General features: G+C 42.3%; 1 protein-coding gene across 2 annotated transcripts in view; it reads left to right on the top strand.

The window, feature by feature from the left end:
- IL1RAPL2 (interleukin 1 receptor accessory protein like 2) overlaps nucleotides 1-8,718 on the top strand; it is a 385,745-nt gene extending 377,027 nt beyond the window's left edge. For both annotated transcript variants that reach the window (XM_063423231.1, XM_063423232.1), the window contains one exon: nucleotides 975-8,718. In XM_063423231.1, the coding sequence (XP_063279301.1) occupies nucleotides 975-1,672 (698 nt within the window). In that variant the 3' untranslated portion in view covers nucleotides 1,673-8,718. The remainder of the gene's footprint in view (nucleotides 1-974) is intronic.
- Nucleotides 8,719-19,605: the final 10,887 nt, after the last annotated feature.

The following is a 19,605-nucleotide window of genomic DNA, read 5'->3' as shown; positions in this document are numbered from 1 at the left end:
GGTCTGTAAGTAGATCTCTTTCCCATCCTGTTCCATGTCAGACCAGTGTATTTGGCTTCTCCTCCCTACCATCCCTGGGATAAGTGAAACTGAGGGATCAAAGTCCAACTTCACAAATATTTTGAAGTTCAATACCTGGCATCATGGAGCTGCTGATGGGGCTGGCATTTCTGCTTACACTGATCGTTTGCAACTCCTTGGCATGCATGAATAAAAGAATTCTACTATTTTGTTTGTCACTGATGTCTCAACAAATAAATACTTCCAATATGTTAAAATTTTCCATTTGTTCCTGTCACTTGTGAAGTCTCTGTTAATACCTTGGGGTACATAGAAGCACAAGATTGTGATATTAAAACAGACCACTGGGCCACAAAGAATGTTCTTGTGCGTTTGTGGTCAATACCTAAAGAAGAAAAAGCTACCATGATGCTTCTATGCAATAGCACAAGTTCTGCATGTGATGAGGGTTCATTTCTTTTTGAGCTTTTGCAAGTTACGGTTCATACACCCTGCAGCACCCTCATTTCTTTGCATCTGGAACACAGGAACCGCTTCCCAGAGCGTGCTTCCCTTGGTGCAATGTTAATCATAACCAATGTTAATGTTAGAATTCACACAAACATTACATTGATCTTGACCTATATTTTTTTTCACTAAGTGAACTATGTGTTTTTATTCACTAATGCACCTACACAGCAAGAGTGTTATGTAAATGTCAAATGCTGCAGTGAACGGGGAAAAATAGCAAAGGATGGAGGGTGTTATTAAGGAGTTTTCCATGTGTACTCCATAAATAGAAATATTTTGTGATACACAGTCCCATTTTTGTTGGAGTATATTGAAATGCCCATTGTTTTAAATGGTTTGAATCAGTAAAATGTAGGATTTTATTATACTTGATTGCAAGCCTGATGTTTTAATACAATAGACTTCTTTATTCTTTACTCTTTCTCTCTTTCTATAATTTGTAGCCTACATTGAAGATCTCACAAGATGTGTTGAGCAAAGCAGAAGACTCATTATCGTGTTAACTCCAGACTATGTTCTCAGGAGAGGATGGAGTATTTTTGAGATGGAAAACAGACTCCATAACATGCTAGTCAGTGGAGAAATCAAAGTTATCTTGATTGAGTGTACTGAATTGAAAGGGAAGGTGAATTATCATGAAGTGGAATCATTAAAGCACACCATCAAACTTCTCTCAGTGGTGAAGTGGAAAGGACCAAAAAGCAGCAAACTGAATTCTAAGTTTTGGAAGCGCCTAGTCTTTGAAATGCCAGGGAAGAGAAAGGAGGTGGTGTCTCGGCATCAGGTCCTGGATTCTGCAGAGCAGGGCCTCTTTGGAGACCTCCAGACTGTGCCCTCTCTTGCTGTCACAGGCACGTCTGCCACGCTGGTGGAGTCGCGGGCGGATCTCGGCGCTTATGCGCCGGCAGACTCCGTGCACACCAGGCACTACTGCAGAGGCTACGAGTACGACGTGTCTGCAGCCACGCTGCCCATGGCCCCCGTCAGCAACCACCACACCTACTGCAACATCCCGCTGGCACTGCTCAACGGACAGCTACCTCTCAACAACGCCGTCAAGGACCCCCAGGAGTTCCACAGGAGCAACCCCTTGCTGCCTTTGTCGGCCAAGGAGCTCAGCTTCACCAGCGATATCTGGTAGTGAACGCCAGGGCTCTTTAGAGGTGCTTCATGGCCGCCACGAAGAGGTTCCCTGTAAAGAACTTTGCCCTACCCGCATGGGGTGAGAAAACCTACTCAAAGCAGCAGCACACTTGTTTGCTTTTCTACTTGAACTTTTTTGTTTACATTTACAAATTACTGACAAAGGGGGCATTCTTTTGTAGCTCAGTAATGTCCTTCCCGTCTTTTAATGTACAGTTTTATTGCTTCTTTAAAAAAAGGAGTGAAGGGGATAGAAAAAAACACATCCTGTCACTTCACTGTAGGTTTACTGGGATGGATAAAAGGTCACTGTATACGATCTCCAACATCCATACTTATCTAAGTAACAGTATTTGGAATACACAGAAGTTGTTGGGTTTTTCATATAGACTACAGTTTGAAATTCTAATCATGCTACAAAAATTATTATCTCCTGCACAGACCACAAGGGGAGAACCATCATGAAAAGGAAGGAGAAGGAAACCTTCCTGGTAACATTGTCTTGCAAACACTTCTTAGAAGATGCTCAGCTGAACCAATGCAGAAAAAGCATTTGTAACTCAGTAATGTCCTTCCTGTCTTTTAATGTACAGTTTTATTGCTTCTTTAAAAAAAGGAGTGAGGGGGATAGAAAAAAACACATCCTGTCACTTCACTGTAGGTTTACTGGGATGGATAAAAGGTCACTGTATACGATCTCCAGCATCCATACATATTTAAGTAACAGTATCTGGAACACACAGAAGTGGTTGGGTTTTTCATATAGACTACAGTTTGAAAAAGGAAGGAGAAGGAAACCTTCCTGGTAACATTGTCTTGCAAATAATTCTTAGAAGATGCTCAGCTGAAATAATGCAGACAAAGCTTTATCAATAAGGTGCATAGTAACAGTTACTACAAAATAAATCACCTGCTCCCATCAGCATCTCTTCATTTTATTATTGAGGCATGTTGTATTCGTAGTCAATTGTTAGCAATGTGGTTTTATTAAACAACTTACTAGAATATTGGAAGATATTTAGGAGGATTTCAAACAATTTTTCTGTCAACTATAGATTATTTCACAATTTTTTGCAGATTTTTAATAACTTTTTCCAAAAAGTTGAAGTATAAATTTAGCTGTCTATTGGCCAATTCATTAATCCAAAAATTCTTAAGGTCTAAGATTTGTGGTAAAGTAATTTTATGAAGGATTTTTTTTCCAAACCCAATACTTACAATTTGAAATTAACTTTTTTTGTGAGAACCTCAGCAATAGAAAAGAAGTACTACAGCAATATTCAGAGATTAAGTGCTAAATTATTCAGATTTACTAGTAAGTCTGACTTCTGTTGCAGTGGTAATCACCCAAAACAGTTTTCTCTCTTGTTTATCAACCTGCCAATTTAAAATTGGTACCTTTTAAATATGGCAGAAGCAGGAAAACTTCTGCTGTCTGTGCCTAGTGAAAAGTGATGTTTTTAAGCAGCTGGCAAGGTCTTGCATTTCACACTTGTGTGAGTGATCCCATCAGTCAAACAGGATCTTGTCATTTAGCTCTCATGAGTGGCATTCCTGCTGCTGGTGGATCAGAATTGTTACACAGGTGCTCAGCGTTTGGAGCTGCTGCTCAGCGAGTACCAGTGTGTTTCATGGAGATTTCCACACTCAGCTGGGTAAGGGTCACAGAGTCAGGCTATGGAGACAACCATATTAAAGGAAAAAAGCTCTAAATAATGAAGGCAAAAAGCCAATTTTGCAGGTTTTGGCATGGCTCTAATGAAAACATAGCAGACACGAGAGTTTCGTCTCAGTAAGATCTGCTGCAGCAAGTTCCCAAAAATATTTTTAAGGCAGGCAACCTTGCCTGTGCTTCAGTATGTGTTTAGCAGTGTTCTCTTTGATTGCATGAATAAAAGTTAGCACTCTGCACTCAGCTGCCTGTGGTTTCATCAGCAAACAAGTTCAGTAAATCCTTGACATTTTGCAGTAGTTCCTAAATTGTACCCTACAGTCAAATGGAAACAAACACTGACCTAAGACTTAAAAGTATCCAGAGCTGGCCCAAAGGCCATGAAAATTATCTCAAATGTGCAATAATTCATAGAGGTCAGTATTTTTCCATTGCTTCTTTCCCCAGTTCTTTATTCTGTGCCCTCCTTCACCAGTCATTGTCTGTTAAGATTTTTCATTAGGTTCTAAATAATAAGTTTCTCTCATTTTTTCTAATATTATTATGCATTTGACACTAACACTGAAAAAGGAAATCTAGAAAAGATATTAATTTGTGACACGGTATAGAACTATAACTTGCTCTTTTGTGAAGTTAAGTTCCAAACATAGGTGTTTAATAGACGTATTTTTCTACTGAGAAAGAAAGCTGTTTTACCTCCATTATATATATATGTATTTCAACTTCCTCCCAAAAATTTACAAAATTTGCACTGTTTTATAAGTGTTACAGACTGTGTTTACACTGGCTATGTTCTTTAATGCAAAGTGTAATTAATATTAAAAAAAAAAAACAGAAAAAAAATCCTAAATGAAAACCCTGCATGAAAAGAACTGCGTATGTTTAAATGAAAAGCTGTACTTTTCATTATTTTCCTTCCCACATTACTCTAGAATCTGATTAATTCACATAGAATGTTCAGTGAGATTTAAACCTGCTAGTTCTGTATTAAGCATGCAAACTCAAAAAAAAAAAAAAAAAAAAAAGAAAAGAAAAGAAACAAACATATGCAGGTTGGTCTGCTTGTTTTATTTACAAGGATTTAATATGGGTAACAAATTCATTTACCCAATGATAGTATGTCTCAGAGCAGTAGTTATTCTAAAGCAAAATGCAGTCATGTTTGTATTGAGGAAACATGAAAAGAACAGGTTTTCAGTCATTTTGCAAAAGCACATTGTCTGTGTATTGATATCTTTTAGGTATAGATGCCAAGTCACAATCTGCTTTAAGATTTCTGAGTGTATATTGAGTACTACAACAATATATACATGAATCAGACCTGCCTGTACCCCTCTGCTTTTAGGGTGGGGGTGGGGACCCGAGCTCGGGGGGTCTCTTGTAGACTCAGTTTTGTGTGGTACCAGTACAGAGTCGTAGAATTGTTTAGGCTGGGAAAGATCTCTGGAATGATCAGCTCCAGCCATTAACCCGGCTCTGCCAAGCCCACCACTTACCCATGTCCCCAAGTGCAACAGCCACGTTCTTTATACACCTGCAGGGAAGGCAACTCCACCACTTGCCTAGGCAGCCTGTGCAAGTGTTTGACAACCCTTTCAGTGAGTAATTTTTTCCTAATCAAATCTAAACCTCCCGTGGCACATCTTGAGGCCATTTCTTTGTGTCCTGTTGCTTGTTACTTGGGAGACTGAGCCACACCTGGCTACATCCTCCTTTCACGGAGTTGTAGAGAGTGAGGAGGTCCCCTCTGAGCCTCCTCTTCTCCAGGCTGAGCTCCCTCAGCTGCTCCTCATAAGACTTGTGCTCCAGACCTTTCCACAGCTCAGTGTCTTTCTCTGGACACACTCGAGCCACTCTGCAACATGCAAGAGGCCAAGTGTTTCCAAAGGCAGCACATAAGGGTCTGGAAAATCACCGTCAAACAGTGAAATGCATCCATCTGTGGGGCTTGGGTGGCACAGGATCCTTGAACTTGTCCCACTGAGGGAATCACCTCCAAAGCAGCCCTCCAGTGGGGCAACAGACAGCTGGGTCAGGCCCTCGCTGGCAAAAATGTCCCAGCTCATTCATGTGAAATTCACTAGCTGAAATAGAAGGGGATATGGGCATTTTGTGTTCCCCATGTCACCAAAGCTATGGTGGCTTTATAGCTGGATTTATCAGGGCAGAGGCCAGGACACCACCCTGACTGTGCAGCCCCACCACCTCGAGCTTGTCAGGCTGTGCCTTGCCCAGTGACAAAAATCACCAGCAGCAAACATCCTTATTGCAACCACAGGGACTTCTGGTTTGGGGCACATTCATCTTAAAGATGGTTTTTCATAATGTTTGGAAGCTCCTGTTCTTACCTTTGTGTGTGATGCACTTCAGAGGCAGTTGTGGTTTAAAAATTGTCTATAAAGTTAGTCAAAGGTTGGAAAGCCTTTCCAGTGCTACAGATTTGATGCTCCTAAAGAATGTTCAGCAAGAAAGCAGGGTAATTTAAAATTAGTTAACACAGTGAATATTGACAGTTCTTGGGGGCTGTATGCTGGGCTGGTATTTTTATAATATTCCTTTTTCTAGATAGTAGAGAAAATATCTCTATAATGATATTGCCACACTCTGCCACCAGTTTTGCTCCAAAACCCATGCAAGCCAAAGAAAAAGTTCCATCAATCCAGCAGACTTTGGATAAGGCCATAATACCTTCTCCTTCCTATGTACAAAGGAATAATAACAATAAAAAAAAAACATAGAAGGCAAGGGACGAAGAAGAATTTGCTTGTTTATTCTGTCTAAAATGAAGCTTATTTTTGTTCCTGTTTGGTGTGGATATGCTCCAGGACTATCCAGCCTTGGGAAAGGAATTTTGTTCCTTCTTTGTTATAAACAAGATAAGAACTCGGGAATAAATAACAGATACTTCTACAAGGAAAAAAAAATCATTATTTTTAAGGGCCTCTGCTCTCAGTAATTCCTTTGATTCAACAGGCTCTCTGTTCATGGAATTGCATAAGCATTTAAATGCATACTTAAATTCCCCTTAATTCAGTGAGAAATGGTTTGCTGAGCAGGGGCCTGGAAGGGCAGTTCAGTGCCAGCTATCACAGCATCCAGCAGCCCTCAGGGCTGAGCCCTGCTGGAGAGCTCCAAGCAGCTTTCCCAAAGTCTGTCTCTGAACAGAGGTGAGAGGAGCTGTCAGGTCTCACAGTGCTGCGCACAGGGGGGAAAGCCATCAATGCCCATTAGCTTGGCAGTGGCACTAGCCTGGGAACTCCTCGGGGATGGGAGAACACGGGGTTTTGCATTGTGTCCCAGCTGGGCAGCTGGGAGCTAATCCCATGGGATGGCTTGTTTAGAAATTCTGTCTGCAGGACACCCCCACATCCATGCAGCAGCTTGTGCATCCTCTCGTGTGCACCGTTTGGGGTTCATGCTGGGGCTGCAGAGTTTCTGGGACTCTAAGAAAAAAGTGGAGAATGTGAAGAAGGAAGGGGAAGAAGAGAGCAGTCAGAGTCCAAGAGTTTTTCCAGGTGGAAACATTGAGTGAAAACGGGGAATGGCAGCCCTTGTTTGAATGCGTTATGTTAGTCCATGCTTCAGTGGATGCCATGTGAAGTTCCCCAGGAAGAGGTCACTTTTTGCCCAGGCCACTTGCTTCAGAACCCTTGTCTTGATAATTTTAAAATTAAAATTTCAGGTTTTTTGGTTGGATGGGAATTTCTTGGTTTCATCCACAGGGGAAAAAAAGAAAAAGAAAAAAATCTGCTTCCTAATGTGTGGGAAAATTCCCCACAAAATAAAACCTCACACATTTTGGAGCCCCACAGGTTTTCAACTTGCATGTAATGCCAGAAGTGATTCCTTGCCCAGAGGAAAATGGGTACATGAACAGTCCAGTAATATTGATTTAACATAATCAATATTGTTCTATTTGCTTATAAAATAGTGAAAAGTAGAGAAACGTACCTTCCTCTACTGTCTTGGAAATACTTAATGTTTTGAAATTTCATAAATAACATTGATTGAAACAGTTCCAATTTAGAAGTAGTCAGCCCAGCAAATGTTAAAAATATGACGTTTTGGAATATTTTCTTATAGGAAGCAAGCAGAGTTTGAAAATTTAAACTAATGGCATGATACACTCTTGCAAACACAAAGAACAGTGTTCTGAAATATATTTTGCTTCCCTAAAGAAAGGACCACCTGTTTTGTGGTGCTGAGGGAAGGACAGCTTTGCAATGCTTACCACATTACCAGAAGAACCCTTTTGATCATTTCAGTGTCATTGGAGAAATACAGAGGTTAATAAGGCTCTTAAATAAAGGCTCCAAAGAGGAATAAAACAACATCAAAAAAAAAAAAAAAAAAAAAAAAAAAAAAAAAAAAAAGGCAAACAAAGTAAAAGTTATCAAGCTTTGCCAGGACATTTGTCAGATAAATATGAAATATCAGCACTGCCAACAGAAGCAGGACTTGACCTGTCAGCATTTTCTCTTCTTTGCAATATTATTGTATAGCTACAGACTAAGCAGCAAAGCAAGTAAATAATAATAATAAAAATACAGTTTGTCAAGCTGAGCCAAATTCTCACAGGAGGTATTCTATAAACTTCTATAATTCATTTTGATAGAGTGTAATTGGCTTTACAAGGTTTTAAGGGCTTTCTTCTCTGCAGGACAAACACAAAGAGGGAACAATGTATTTTATATTAGATGAGTTTTGCAATTTCTAGAACTGTAAAGTAATTACTTTCTACACAGCACTGGGTGGCAAATGTGTAGAAATGTGAGTATCCACCGTGGGTATTCGAAGTGGTTTGCCAGAGTGGGAGCACCAACAACTACTGCTGGACCTGTCAGAGCTGGTGGGGCAACAGGGCTAAATTTGAGGGCAGTGGGGTACCCAGCTCATGCTCAGCATGGCAAGGTGGGCTCAAGAATTTGGCTGGAGAATAGAGCACCAGTTCAGACTGTGCTCACACTGGATAGAGGGATTTGCAAATCTTTGGTGGCCTCTTTTAATGGAGAAATACAGAGTAGCCAAGGCAGGAATGAAAATTGTCAAAGGAAGAATGTGCACCTCTTTTCTTTCTAAATCAAACTTATTTGGTATTCAGAGCATGCCTTGGGATTTATGATGTAGAGGAGAGAATTAGTGATTCTTATGCAGAGAGCACAAGGGGTTTTGCTCTTGCTAGTGAAACGTATTTCCATGAGAAATCCAGACCCAAAGGTGGCCCAGACTTAATGTAAATTGGCCTCTTACAAAGTGACTCAAGAAGAGAGGGTCTAATGAGAAGTGAAGAAGTTTTCAAAGCACACTATACTCTAATCAGCTCGTGTGTGAGGCGGAAAGGTAACTTCTGTCAGCATCTTGAAGGGAGCGTTTAAAACTTAGTCCGCAAATAACATTAGAGACTCCATGTTCTGTATGGGCTGCACACAGAGAATTAACATCTCTTCCACAGATTATAACAACCTTTAAAACCCTTAACAACTCTGATTAAAGGATATCAAAGGCTTTGTGATCATGAAACAATCAATCTAACACCTAACTCCTCTGGGGAAATATTTTCATCCATCCTTTAGCAAATGAAAAATAGGGTTTAGAACCATTTTACCCAAGATCCTACCAAAAAAACAAAGGCAGAGTTTGGGCTGTGCACAGTCTCTCAGTCTGGAGTTCTGACCAAAAGATAATATGCCCTGGACTGGTGACTCCAGGGCAAATTGCCTCATCCTGGCTCTCTGGCAACATCATCTCGACCAACAGAAAAAGTTTGTTCCAGCCTGTGTGAGCAACCTCTGGATGTGCCCAAGGGGGTCACAGCAGGGCTGTTTTGGGGGTACAGCAGAGCTCTCCCAGAGAGAATTGTGGTGCTTCTGTGTGGGATCAGCAGCTTGCTGCAGAGAGGGGAAAAGACAGAAGCTGCTCATGGGCACTGAAGTGACTTTGGAAGGACGCGGGCTGACAGGAGGACAGGAATTCTGTGCGCTGTAGCAAATTATTGGCAAGAGAAGACAGCGGGGGAAAACGCTGAACTGACACATAATTTGTATCTAACAACCAGCCTGAACCCATATTAGAGCCCTTATGCTGCCAAGCCCAGGGAAAATTTGAACAAAGTTCAGACTTTACTGCTTTCACCCATCAATATAATGAACAGAAGAAGCATCTGTGATGTGACAGTGACAATCTGCAAGGAAGACTTCAACCAGAAATTTCAGTTACCCTCTGCACAAACTGCCCCAGCCAATGCAGGTGTAGGAACAGGTTAGTACAGAGATAATTCAAAGCAGCCCCTTTATTGTGGAACAAAAGTGAGCAGCCTGAGACAACAAAACAAAGGAGGATGTTCATGAACTTACTCAACCTGGCCAGTCCTTGGCAGACTCCCCAGATATGAAATACAAGCACGAGTGCTCTGTCAGGAGAGCAACACGGCAGAAGCAGCCAAGACGGGTGTGTCCAAGAGATGCTACAGAACAGCAGTTCAGGGCAGAGAGGGGCAGGAGCTGATGCATGACGGGGAGGAGCCCACCACCACTGTCCAGCAGACCTGCCCATGCTGGCAGCTGCTGGCATGTGTAGGGTGTGGGTTCTTCTTGGACACAAGGGCAGCAGCATCTTGTGATCACTGCAACCTGATCTAAAAAACATACAGAGGGTTCTAAAGCTATTTATACCGAATTTCTGAGCTCCTCAGGGTCCAAAGAGAGGTAAATCCTATCCAAACAACTCTGCCCTCAGGAAACAGGCTAATAAGGGGCTAATAAAGGAAGCTATAACAATAGTCATTAATTCAGCAATTTGTTTTAAATCCTTTTCTTAAACCATTAACTATATCTTAAACACTCATCATCTTACTTGTTTTTAACATATTGAAGAGGGAGAGGGTGTGGAAATAGCATTGCACAGAGCAGGAAGTGTTTTATGTGGCATATAAAGCTGGTCACAGTTATTTAGGTTAAGTGGGAGATGAGACATTAGGTCTTGGGTGCCACGTGCAAGGTCTGGGTACCACCTGTGATGTCTGGATGCTGCTGCCTGTGGCAGGAGGAGAGGATAAACAGGCCCGGCAGGGCAGCAGTGCAGAGCTCCCACACAGCACCACGAGCCCTGGGATGGGACAGAGAGCTGGAGCAGCACAGCCCAATGGGCAGAGAACCCCAGTGCCCTGTGGGTGGCTGAGCATCACAGCTCACATCCACAGTCAGCAAAAGAGAGGCAGCCCATGACAAGGGCTTCTCTTGCAAAATACTGCAGTGTAACCTTTGAGCTGCTAATCATTTTTCCTTTCTGGCAGCCAAACTAATGTTACGAAAGAGTAATTCTCAGCATCCATTATACCCTGAGGGTTAAACATGTGTAAGAAGAGATCCAGATAGAGAGCTGGCAGCGTCTGCTTCTCCTTTACTGTGTAGAGAGCTCTTCTGAGACTTGAGGGATGATGGGAGTGTCTTTTTTTTTTTTTTTTTTTTTTTTTAGAAATAAGGTCATGGAAATTGTCAGAGGAACATATGGAGCGATTACAGCAAAACAAACCTCTTAGAGAAACTTCCTGATTTTAAAACCTGATCGTTGTTATTTTACAGTAAGACTGTAAAGCACAAATTCTCTCCAAGAGGGCCAGGGAAAGTGCAGCGGTTTGTGCAGGGCGGTGACAGAAGTTGAGGTGGGACTGGGCAGAAGTGCACAGTGTGTGAGGGGTGGCACAGGGATGCCCTTTTGAGGCCAGCATCCAGGGCACAGGGCTTCAGGAGCTGTCACCGTCCCTTCCATGGAAGAAAATGCCACTGCATTTCAATAAACCTCATGAGAGAATCTGATTTCTAATACTCACTCCCCTTAAGCCAGCAAAAAGCCACAGGAATAGCACTGGAGGCAAAGCTACAATGCAAGGGTTGCTGAAGTATCACCAGGTAACCTAGCCAGGGCCAATTTAACTTGCAGCAAGTTTTTGCCTTCTTTAATAGTACTTAAAGACTGTAGTGTGGAAGCAGTGTTTGCTCAAAGTTGCTGAAGCAGAACAACCTCACATAATCATCAGCCTCAGTGTGTCTGCATGACTTTGCCTGGCACCACTGGGAATGAGACTTTCCCCTGGGCTGACCTCCCCTGCCCCTGCCCACTGTGCTTTTTCCCAGGTTCACCATGTGCTGGGGTATCCCTGCTAATCCCCTCAAAAACCCTGCACTGACACTGTTTCCCTGACAAAACATTTTCCTGTTTAACTAGTACTTTGCACTGAGCAATATGAGCCAATTCGCTGGCTCTGGGAAGGGAAAAGTTCCTCGTGGGCAGTTTAAAATAAGTAAGCAGTGAGGCTTACTGTAACACCTAGAAATTATATTTTATGGTACTTGGTTGATTCAGAAGCTTACCAGGTAACATCAAGAAATCAGTCTTTAATGATCAACCCCTGGCCTCAGCCTGGGTGTTCTCCTTATGGAATGAAATTAGTTCAGCCTACGTGTGAGCAGTGAGACACCAACAATAAGCATTGATAGAACTAAGCATTTCTTTAACTTTGCTATCTTCCCTACAGGCTATGGGGGAAGAGACTAACTCTTGAGCAGGCAGCCATGGACCTGGTGAGAGATTTCAGGTATGTACTGGAAGGTGAAAAATGTGCTGGTGCCTGTTAGTCAAGCACTAATCAGCACTACATCTAAGAAAGACTTCCCCAGGGAAATCATAGACTGCTAATTTGGAGGGAGGAAACAGTGCAGATTTTTTCCACTGAGATGATAAAATAAAGGTCTCCAGCTGAGATATCCATTTGGGGAGATGAATGATAATTTTCCCGGACAGGGGACAGCTGAAATTAATAATTATATTCTGCTGTAATTTATACTGCTCAAAAGCCAGAGTCAAATCAGTGTAGTCACTGGGGATCTGTACCTGATTTCTCTGAATGAGAATTTGTTCATTAATCTGGGTGGCTTAAAAAGAAAGACCGTTAATAACTCTGAGCACTGGGCTTCAGTTGGTCCAATGGTCTCTATCGAGGACAAAAAAAAGACCTGTGAGTTACAGGGTCTGTGTTTTTGTAACTAGATTAGTAAAAGTGATGTGCCTTGGAAGAATTTGTGATTCCCTCTAACGTGGAGGGAAGTTATCAGAAGTATTTTCAGTTTGCCAGTTGCAGTACAAAACCACAATCACCCTCTTCCCCCAGTTTTACTTGGGTAGGACATCAAGTACTGCACCAAATTTTAAGAAGTGAGCTTCCCACTCAAACCAACCAAATCTTCCCAGAGTCAGCTGTGCTGTGAAAGACCACAAAAGTCACAGAGGCCAGAATTGTCCCTCCTGACCTTAAGGGCAACCAGGTCTCACCTTTCTCTTAGATTGTGCCCCTGCAACAAGCCTCAGCACATCTGACTGCAGAGCCACCCCAAAGATGCCCCTGTGAGCCCTCCCTGCCACCCTCAGGTCCCTATCTCAGAGCTGGAAAGGCAGAACTGCGGGAAATGCTCTCAAAAGGTTAAAACTAACAATGCAATGGAAATTTAGCCAAGAAAGGATCAGCCGTGGAAGCCTTCTTATTCTCATTTTGAGCTTCGACATGTGGAAAAAATAATAGTCATGAAAGGACTCACAGGCTCTCCCAGTACAGATGAACAATAAGCAATACAAAGGCAAAGAGAAAAATAATAGATAAATTTTTATTATCCTCTGAGCAGTTGTAACATGGCAATTAGGACAGGATAACAGGCAATTTAATGCCAGCATATGCATTGGAAAATAGGAGGTGGCCACAAAGGGGATTAAATATGACTGGAGAAGCAGCCAGCATTGGTATGGGAGAATAGTCAAAATAAGCAAAAAGCAGAAAGGGAATGAGGATAAACACTACCAACCTTTGCTGCACTGTTCACAGAAATGTCAAGGGAAAACCCAAACCCATACAGCCACACACAAGTAAAGCAAATTATCAGCCTGAGCAGGAGGACATGCCTAGACAAGAAAGAAAACAAGAGATCTCTGTGGAGTGACCTAAATTCAGAAAGAAGAACAAAAGGGTTCATGTATTGCAGAGTTAAACTGAAGTTTTAGAGAAAACTAAAGTTTTCTGGTTGTTTGTTTGTTTGATTAGAGGAAAAAAAAAACAGGGAAAAAAAATTGAAGTGGTACTGCTGCTTCAAAGCAAGAGATGGTACAAAGCATGTGGCTCAGAGGTGTTGAGCACCCACAGTGTGTGCATATGTGTTCACAGCCAGCCTGGGGATTATGGTTTGACAGAAGAGATTAAAGAAGAGGAGGTGCTGAGCACAGGGGTGTTAAGCACAGGGAAGTCCACAGGACAGCCAGGCTGGGAAGACAAATCCCACTGTGTCCCAGGGTAGCTCAGCACAGCTAGGGCCAGGGCCAAGGGGAGCAGTGCTGGGATGGCTAAAACCACCAAGTCACAGCCAAGCTGCCCTGAAACTGGAGGTGGAAAGTTCTGGAGGAAGTGTGATGGACCACGGTGGAGGGCATCACTCCTGTTTGCTGCAGCACAGCAGTGTGCTGCAAATCGCAAGTGACAACTGCAGGTCACCACATTGCGCAAAGGCATTGATGAGTTGTGTTCTGGTACTGAATGGCACAAAGTGCTTTACTGAGACAGGGCTCATCTTGGAAAGCCCATTCCAGCACCCTCACATCTGCTTCAGGTCCAGGGTCTGCACCTCAGTGTCACATCCTCCTTGAGTGAACCTGATGGAGCACCTATCTGGGTGCTGAGCAGACAGAGCTTTCTGGGATAATTTGTCTCTGGTTTAGAAGAAACAGAGGTGGTGACCTTGAGCAGCTCCACAGCTACGAGTTTGCCCTTCACATAACACTCATGCAAATGTGTCTTTCCAGGCATAATCACGACTGACCCCAAGTATGTGGGCAAACTGTATATTTATTGCTATAAAATGACAGCAAGTTCACTGACAAAAGCAGATTGGGCAGCTGGTGGGGATTTTTAATCACAGAGAAGATTCAGTGGTCACTGAATGTTAATCCACAACTGTTTACAGAATCACATATTTACTGCAGCATGTTGGTTTTTCTTTGAAGGAGTTAAAATTGTATTCTGACAACATAATGACATATGGTTATTAACTGACTTAAAAAGAGCGTTTAGGATATACACAATGATTTCTTTAAAATGTATATATAATGAAAATATTTTATTTTATATATAAATATATATTAAAAATAGATAAATACGTTATACAAAAATATATCTAGCTATGCAGGATATGTCTTACAGGAAGCAAAGGGGGCTGGTGATAGCTTCTCATAAAACTTTATGTTGTGGTTTTCTGGCTTTTGAGATGTTGCTGATTTGTTCGTTTAAAAACAAACAGAAAGAAACCCTAAGAAAAAAAAAGCCTAGAACAGTACTTCAGAGACTTGGTTCTAAGCTTTCATATTCAAATTTCCAATTACTTTATTACTGTTCTCCCACATGTAGTGTCACCTAATCCAAAGGAAAAAAGACAGGAAGAAGAGATAAGGCACTGGGATGGGACCCGAGGGGGTGACACCAGTTATGTCTGCCTACACTTCCACAGTGGATGTGTAAATGAGGATAATAAACTGCTTTACTCCCACTCTCAGTGTGTAAAGTTTATGAGCGCATGGGATATCCATTACTTTATGACCTACAGCTGGGATTTCTGGAAAGCAAAGGAATAAAGGTGGAGTTGGCCTTTTCCAAATCTGCAAGAATTTGCTCTCAGGATCGAGGCCACAGAGTACAACCCTCTGAGGCTGGTCTGCAGAGGATTCCAGACTTGCCGACTCCGCCTGGGATTGCTTGGCCTGTGACCTCCTAAGATGCTCAGGTCCTGGCTGGATGAAATCAGCTTTCAGCCTGTAAAGCCATGTAAGCATGCAAACTGCTTGGGGAAGGTAGGAGAGCTCAAGGACTTAAAGATATTTAATTGGCTTATGGAGCTAAACTCCTTAAAGAACTTAAGCTGCTGTGAAAAGGGAAGCTGGTTTAAATCCCCAAATCTCCCTGCTGGAAGGAGAAGCTCAAGTGTGCTATGGGGTGGCACTTCAGGGCCTGGCTGTGACTTGGCTCCTGCACAGCAGCCATCAGCCCTCCAGAGGGCACAGGTTTCCTGGGTGGCACAGAAGCTGCTGTGGCCAGGACATCTGGCTCCCCAGTAACTTTGGATTAGTGAATCTGTCTGAGAGGTGCCTGAAAGCAGCTCTGATCTGGGGAGGTCTGAGCACTCTTTCACATCCTAGGAACCAGTGAGAGACCTGTGAGAAACAGGAACCAGGAGGTCTGTGAACATGTGGTACCTTTGTTTTTACTTTGTTGAAGTTGGGGTGGGGTTTCTTTGTTGTTGTTTTTGTTTGTGTGTTTGTGGGGGGTGTTTGTTTGTTTGTTTTTAGTTTGGGGGGATTTATTGTTTTTAATAAGGTTAGAGCTTTAGCTGTTCCAAGTGGGCACATTAAACCATTTTGTCCTCAGTATTAATTTTTGTGCCCCCTCCTTTCACTGAATCCAAGTCTTCCTTTCTATTCTGTGCATTACTAGAAAGATGCTGGAGCCTCAGCAAAACAGTGTTGGAAGGAAAGTCCTTTCCCTTGTCTTTCCTTGTTTATTCAGCTGATCCCATCAGCCCTAGTCCTACAGTACTGCATGGAGGTGTTCCCACAGATTTGACTTAATTTGGGGCTCTGGGCAGTGTCCAGGCAATGGGAGGAGGGTCTGTGATTTTCATCCCACTGTGTGCAGGCTGGGCTTGCACATAACCTGGCACGAGCTGCTGTTCGGGTGCATATTGTTTCAATGGGTTTATTCAGCAGTTGTTTCCAAGTTATCAATAAAAACAGTGAATACACCCAGTCTCAGACCTGTGCAAACACATTTCTTTCCCACAAAACTTCCATGACTAAATATCAGTGAATGACTGGCAGATGTACAGAGCCTTCCCATTCTTCCCAAACCACTAAACAACTTGTCAGATTTAATTTTTAAAATGTTTACAGTCTCAGCTGACAGCTGCACTGTGCAGCAGCACCATCAAGGTGAGTGCACCTACTCAATGCTCTGCCCAAAATGCGGTGAAGTGCAGAGAGAAGCTGACAGAACTCCACAACAGCTGTGCTGCCTCTTTCCAGGCTGAGCCTGGTGTTACAGGCACAAGTGAAACTTGGCTGGAAGTTACATGCAGGTTGTTAATATACAAAGATAGAGAATGTTTAGATAGGACTGGCACGGATCTACAGGAAGAGACACAGACTTATTCATTAGTTAATGTTGGAAGAGGGCATTGTTGCTCAATGCCTAAATGAGTTTCCCTTTGCCTTCCCCATCCAGAAGACACACACACACACTAATTAGGCAGCCTCCCAAATACAGGATACATTTCCCTTGAGGAAAAGAGGAGAATTTTAAAGACTTGGGCACTGCACTGGGGCACCCAAGTGTGTTTGAAATGGTCAGAATTGACAAAATACTGAGATGAAAAGCAGCTTGGAACTAAATGAAAGTTGGAGCGAGAATAGAGGAGACTTCCCCAAAGATATTTAATAGGTCACAGAGGGCAGGTTTTGTTCCAGAGGGCTGGATGGAGGTTTATAAATTACAGTTCCTCTTTTGCCTTTTCTTTCCTCCTCTAAGAAAAGGAGAAGCAGAGGGCCTGGGAAATGCAGATGAGTAAGAGGGACTTGAGCAATGAGTTGGGCTTTTTTTGTAGCTAAGGCAAGGTTAAAATTGTGTAATTTTGTGAGGCACAGGTTAGACTTGCAACAGGACTGAAAAAAAAATCTGTTTAATTTACTAAGAATGTGCCCAGATTAACACACAGCACTGAGAAGGTTAAAAAGTTAGGATAAAGTTAATTTTTTTAAAAAAATATTTTTGAGTAAGAAAGGTGTCCCCACATTTAAAGTTGTTGATCTTTGTTTTCCTTCCTTGAGGAGAGAAGGGAACAGAAACCAAACCAACACCCTGCCCCCAAAAACCCATGCCCAAGACTTCAATCTGACAATTCCTCCCAACCAAGGGTGATTCAGATACCAGCTTCTTTTTAGCTAACCACCAAACTTCAGTAGTTTGGATAAAAGGGAACCGTGGTCTGAGTCATCCAGAGTTAGTATTTTGGTTGGCAAAGCCATGCCTGCAGGATTTTCTAAAGTCAAAAAACCCCTGCTTGTCTGCCAGAATTACCACAACTTGCTTTCAGAAAAAGACCGTCTGCCATGTGATATTTTGACTGATAAATTTAATGTGGTAGCGATTAAATTGTGCATTGTCAGTTTTCTTTGTGTTTTGTTATTTTTTACTGAGAGATCTGCCTGTGAAGAGGCAGCAGCTATTTTTTTCCATAATTGCATCTGTTTCAGAGAGCAGACAGATGTTGGGTTGAAATTCATTATGGTATTCATAAACCCCATTGGGATCTGATGACCTAGTAACATATAGCTACTGTTCCTTGCAAAGTGTTTCAAAATGTTCCTGCTTTGAATGAAGAAATAAATTTGCAGAAGATGGGAGGGAAGGGAAAAACCTCTAGCAAGGCAGATGGCTGCACAATAGCAAGATACAATAGTTATACAAAATGTGAGAGTTCAATTTATTTCAATAATTTATCTTTATTTTTGCAAAATTGCCAGCAAGCCTTTGTGCACTGGTATCTTTGTAGCAGGCAGACACTGACTTGGTATTCTGATATAAGGCAGAGTCACAGTGAAATACTCAGTGACACAAGAAAGAAAAGAAAATCAGAGTAGGAAAAATTCTCACAGAGAGGCAAAATAATAGAAATAGCTTTCACACAGGGAAGCAGTTATCTATATCATTCATGTATTACTGCACAAAATCACTTTTGAGGATTCAACTGGTGCTGGAACAGAGTCCAAAGACAGGAGTGCAAAACACCATCAGAGGACAAGAGTCCTCTCCCTGGAAGTGTTGGTGTGGCTGTTTTCAGGGAGAGCAGGGCTGTGTGCTGGGCTGATGGGAAACTGGAAAACTGCTGGGAAACTGCTCCCAGTGGCAGCCTTTGTTTCCTTGAGAAACTCCGAAGGGCTGAGCTGAAACAATGCTGTCAAGTCCTGGGTCAGGCAGGCACGGAGGGTTATCAGTGCTGCAGGGAGAGGGCTCTTCGTGCTCCCTGTGCTGTGTGGGGACAGCCTGGCATGGGCTAGCTTGTCTGGGTATCACTAGAAAGAAAATAAATTCCTGCAAAAGTCCCAGTGAGCGGCATTTGGAGTAATGCACATTTTGTGGGAGACCTATATATTAACTTTTAGCCTTGGGAAATGAGGCGGACATCCTGGCTGGGATTACAGTAGTCAGAGGCACTTTTTCCAGCTTGCCTGTCCGCTTAGGAATCCTTTGGGAAGGAAGCTGTTTGGTCTCATTTTGGATATCCTGTGAAAATGAACTAGCATGGTTGCCAGGAGCTGAAAAAGGTTATTTAATTTTTAAAGGGTTGAAAACTACTGCATGTGCTACTGCGTACTGTACGGGAAATTACTGTTTTGGTTTGTTTGTCTGGATTTCTGGTATTTCCAGTTTACTCAGGATAGCAACCCTGTCTCTTGATCCCAACACAGCAGTCTCTGCCAAGTGGAAATCTGAAGACAGATTCAGGTTTAAATATGACTTTCTGGCCCAGCCTTAATGTGTTTGGCATGAAGTGGGAATTTTCTTTAGTTCAAATAGGAGAAAGCATGAGAAATATTCAGAGCACAATCCAACAATGCATTGAAAACAACGACATTTTACTGTGATTTCCAAGCACTGTAGGGATGGGTGCTATATTCAGGAATGCCGAAGAGATGAAGATATGAAGTGGATTGTGGGGGTAGTTCATTTTTTTTGCATCTTTTAACTAAATTGGTATGTAAGTGGACATCCATGGCCTGAAACTTGAATCTTCCCCTCACAGTCCAAAATATTTTGCAGCAGCTGCACTAAGTTATCCTGATATTTTCCAAGATGTGACCTAATAAAAGTATTCTCTGCTTTTCTGTGGTCATGAAATAGTACTCTTGGCATTGTATGACTCCTACCAAGCTAGCATCCAGATATATCCAGGCTGTATAGAAAGCCTATAAGGACTTTTAATGTGTAACCTTAGCCAGAGAATGGTTGTCCCCTAAAGAAACACTAAGGAGATGTCTAAAATCTCTAGTTTATATAAAAGCCAAAAGTAATGGACAATTTTGTGAAGCATTTTTATTCTGGGAGGAAAGTGCTGATGTTGGAGCATCAGCATCAATCTGAACAGATGCCTTAGGCATGGGCATAATGCAGGTTTCTT

This window comes from Prinia subflava, chromosome Z (assembly GCF_021018805.1).
Source record: "Prinia subflava isolate CZ2003 ecotype Zambia chromosome Z, Cam_Psub_1.2, whole genome shotgun sequence".
NCBI classification, from domain to species: Eukaryota; Metazoa; Chordata; class Aves; order Passeriformes; family Cisticolidae; genus Prinia; species Prinia subflava.
This window is presented reverse-complemented; position numbering and strand designations above follow the sequence as displayed.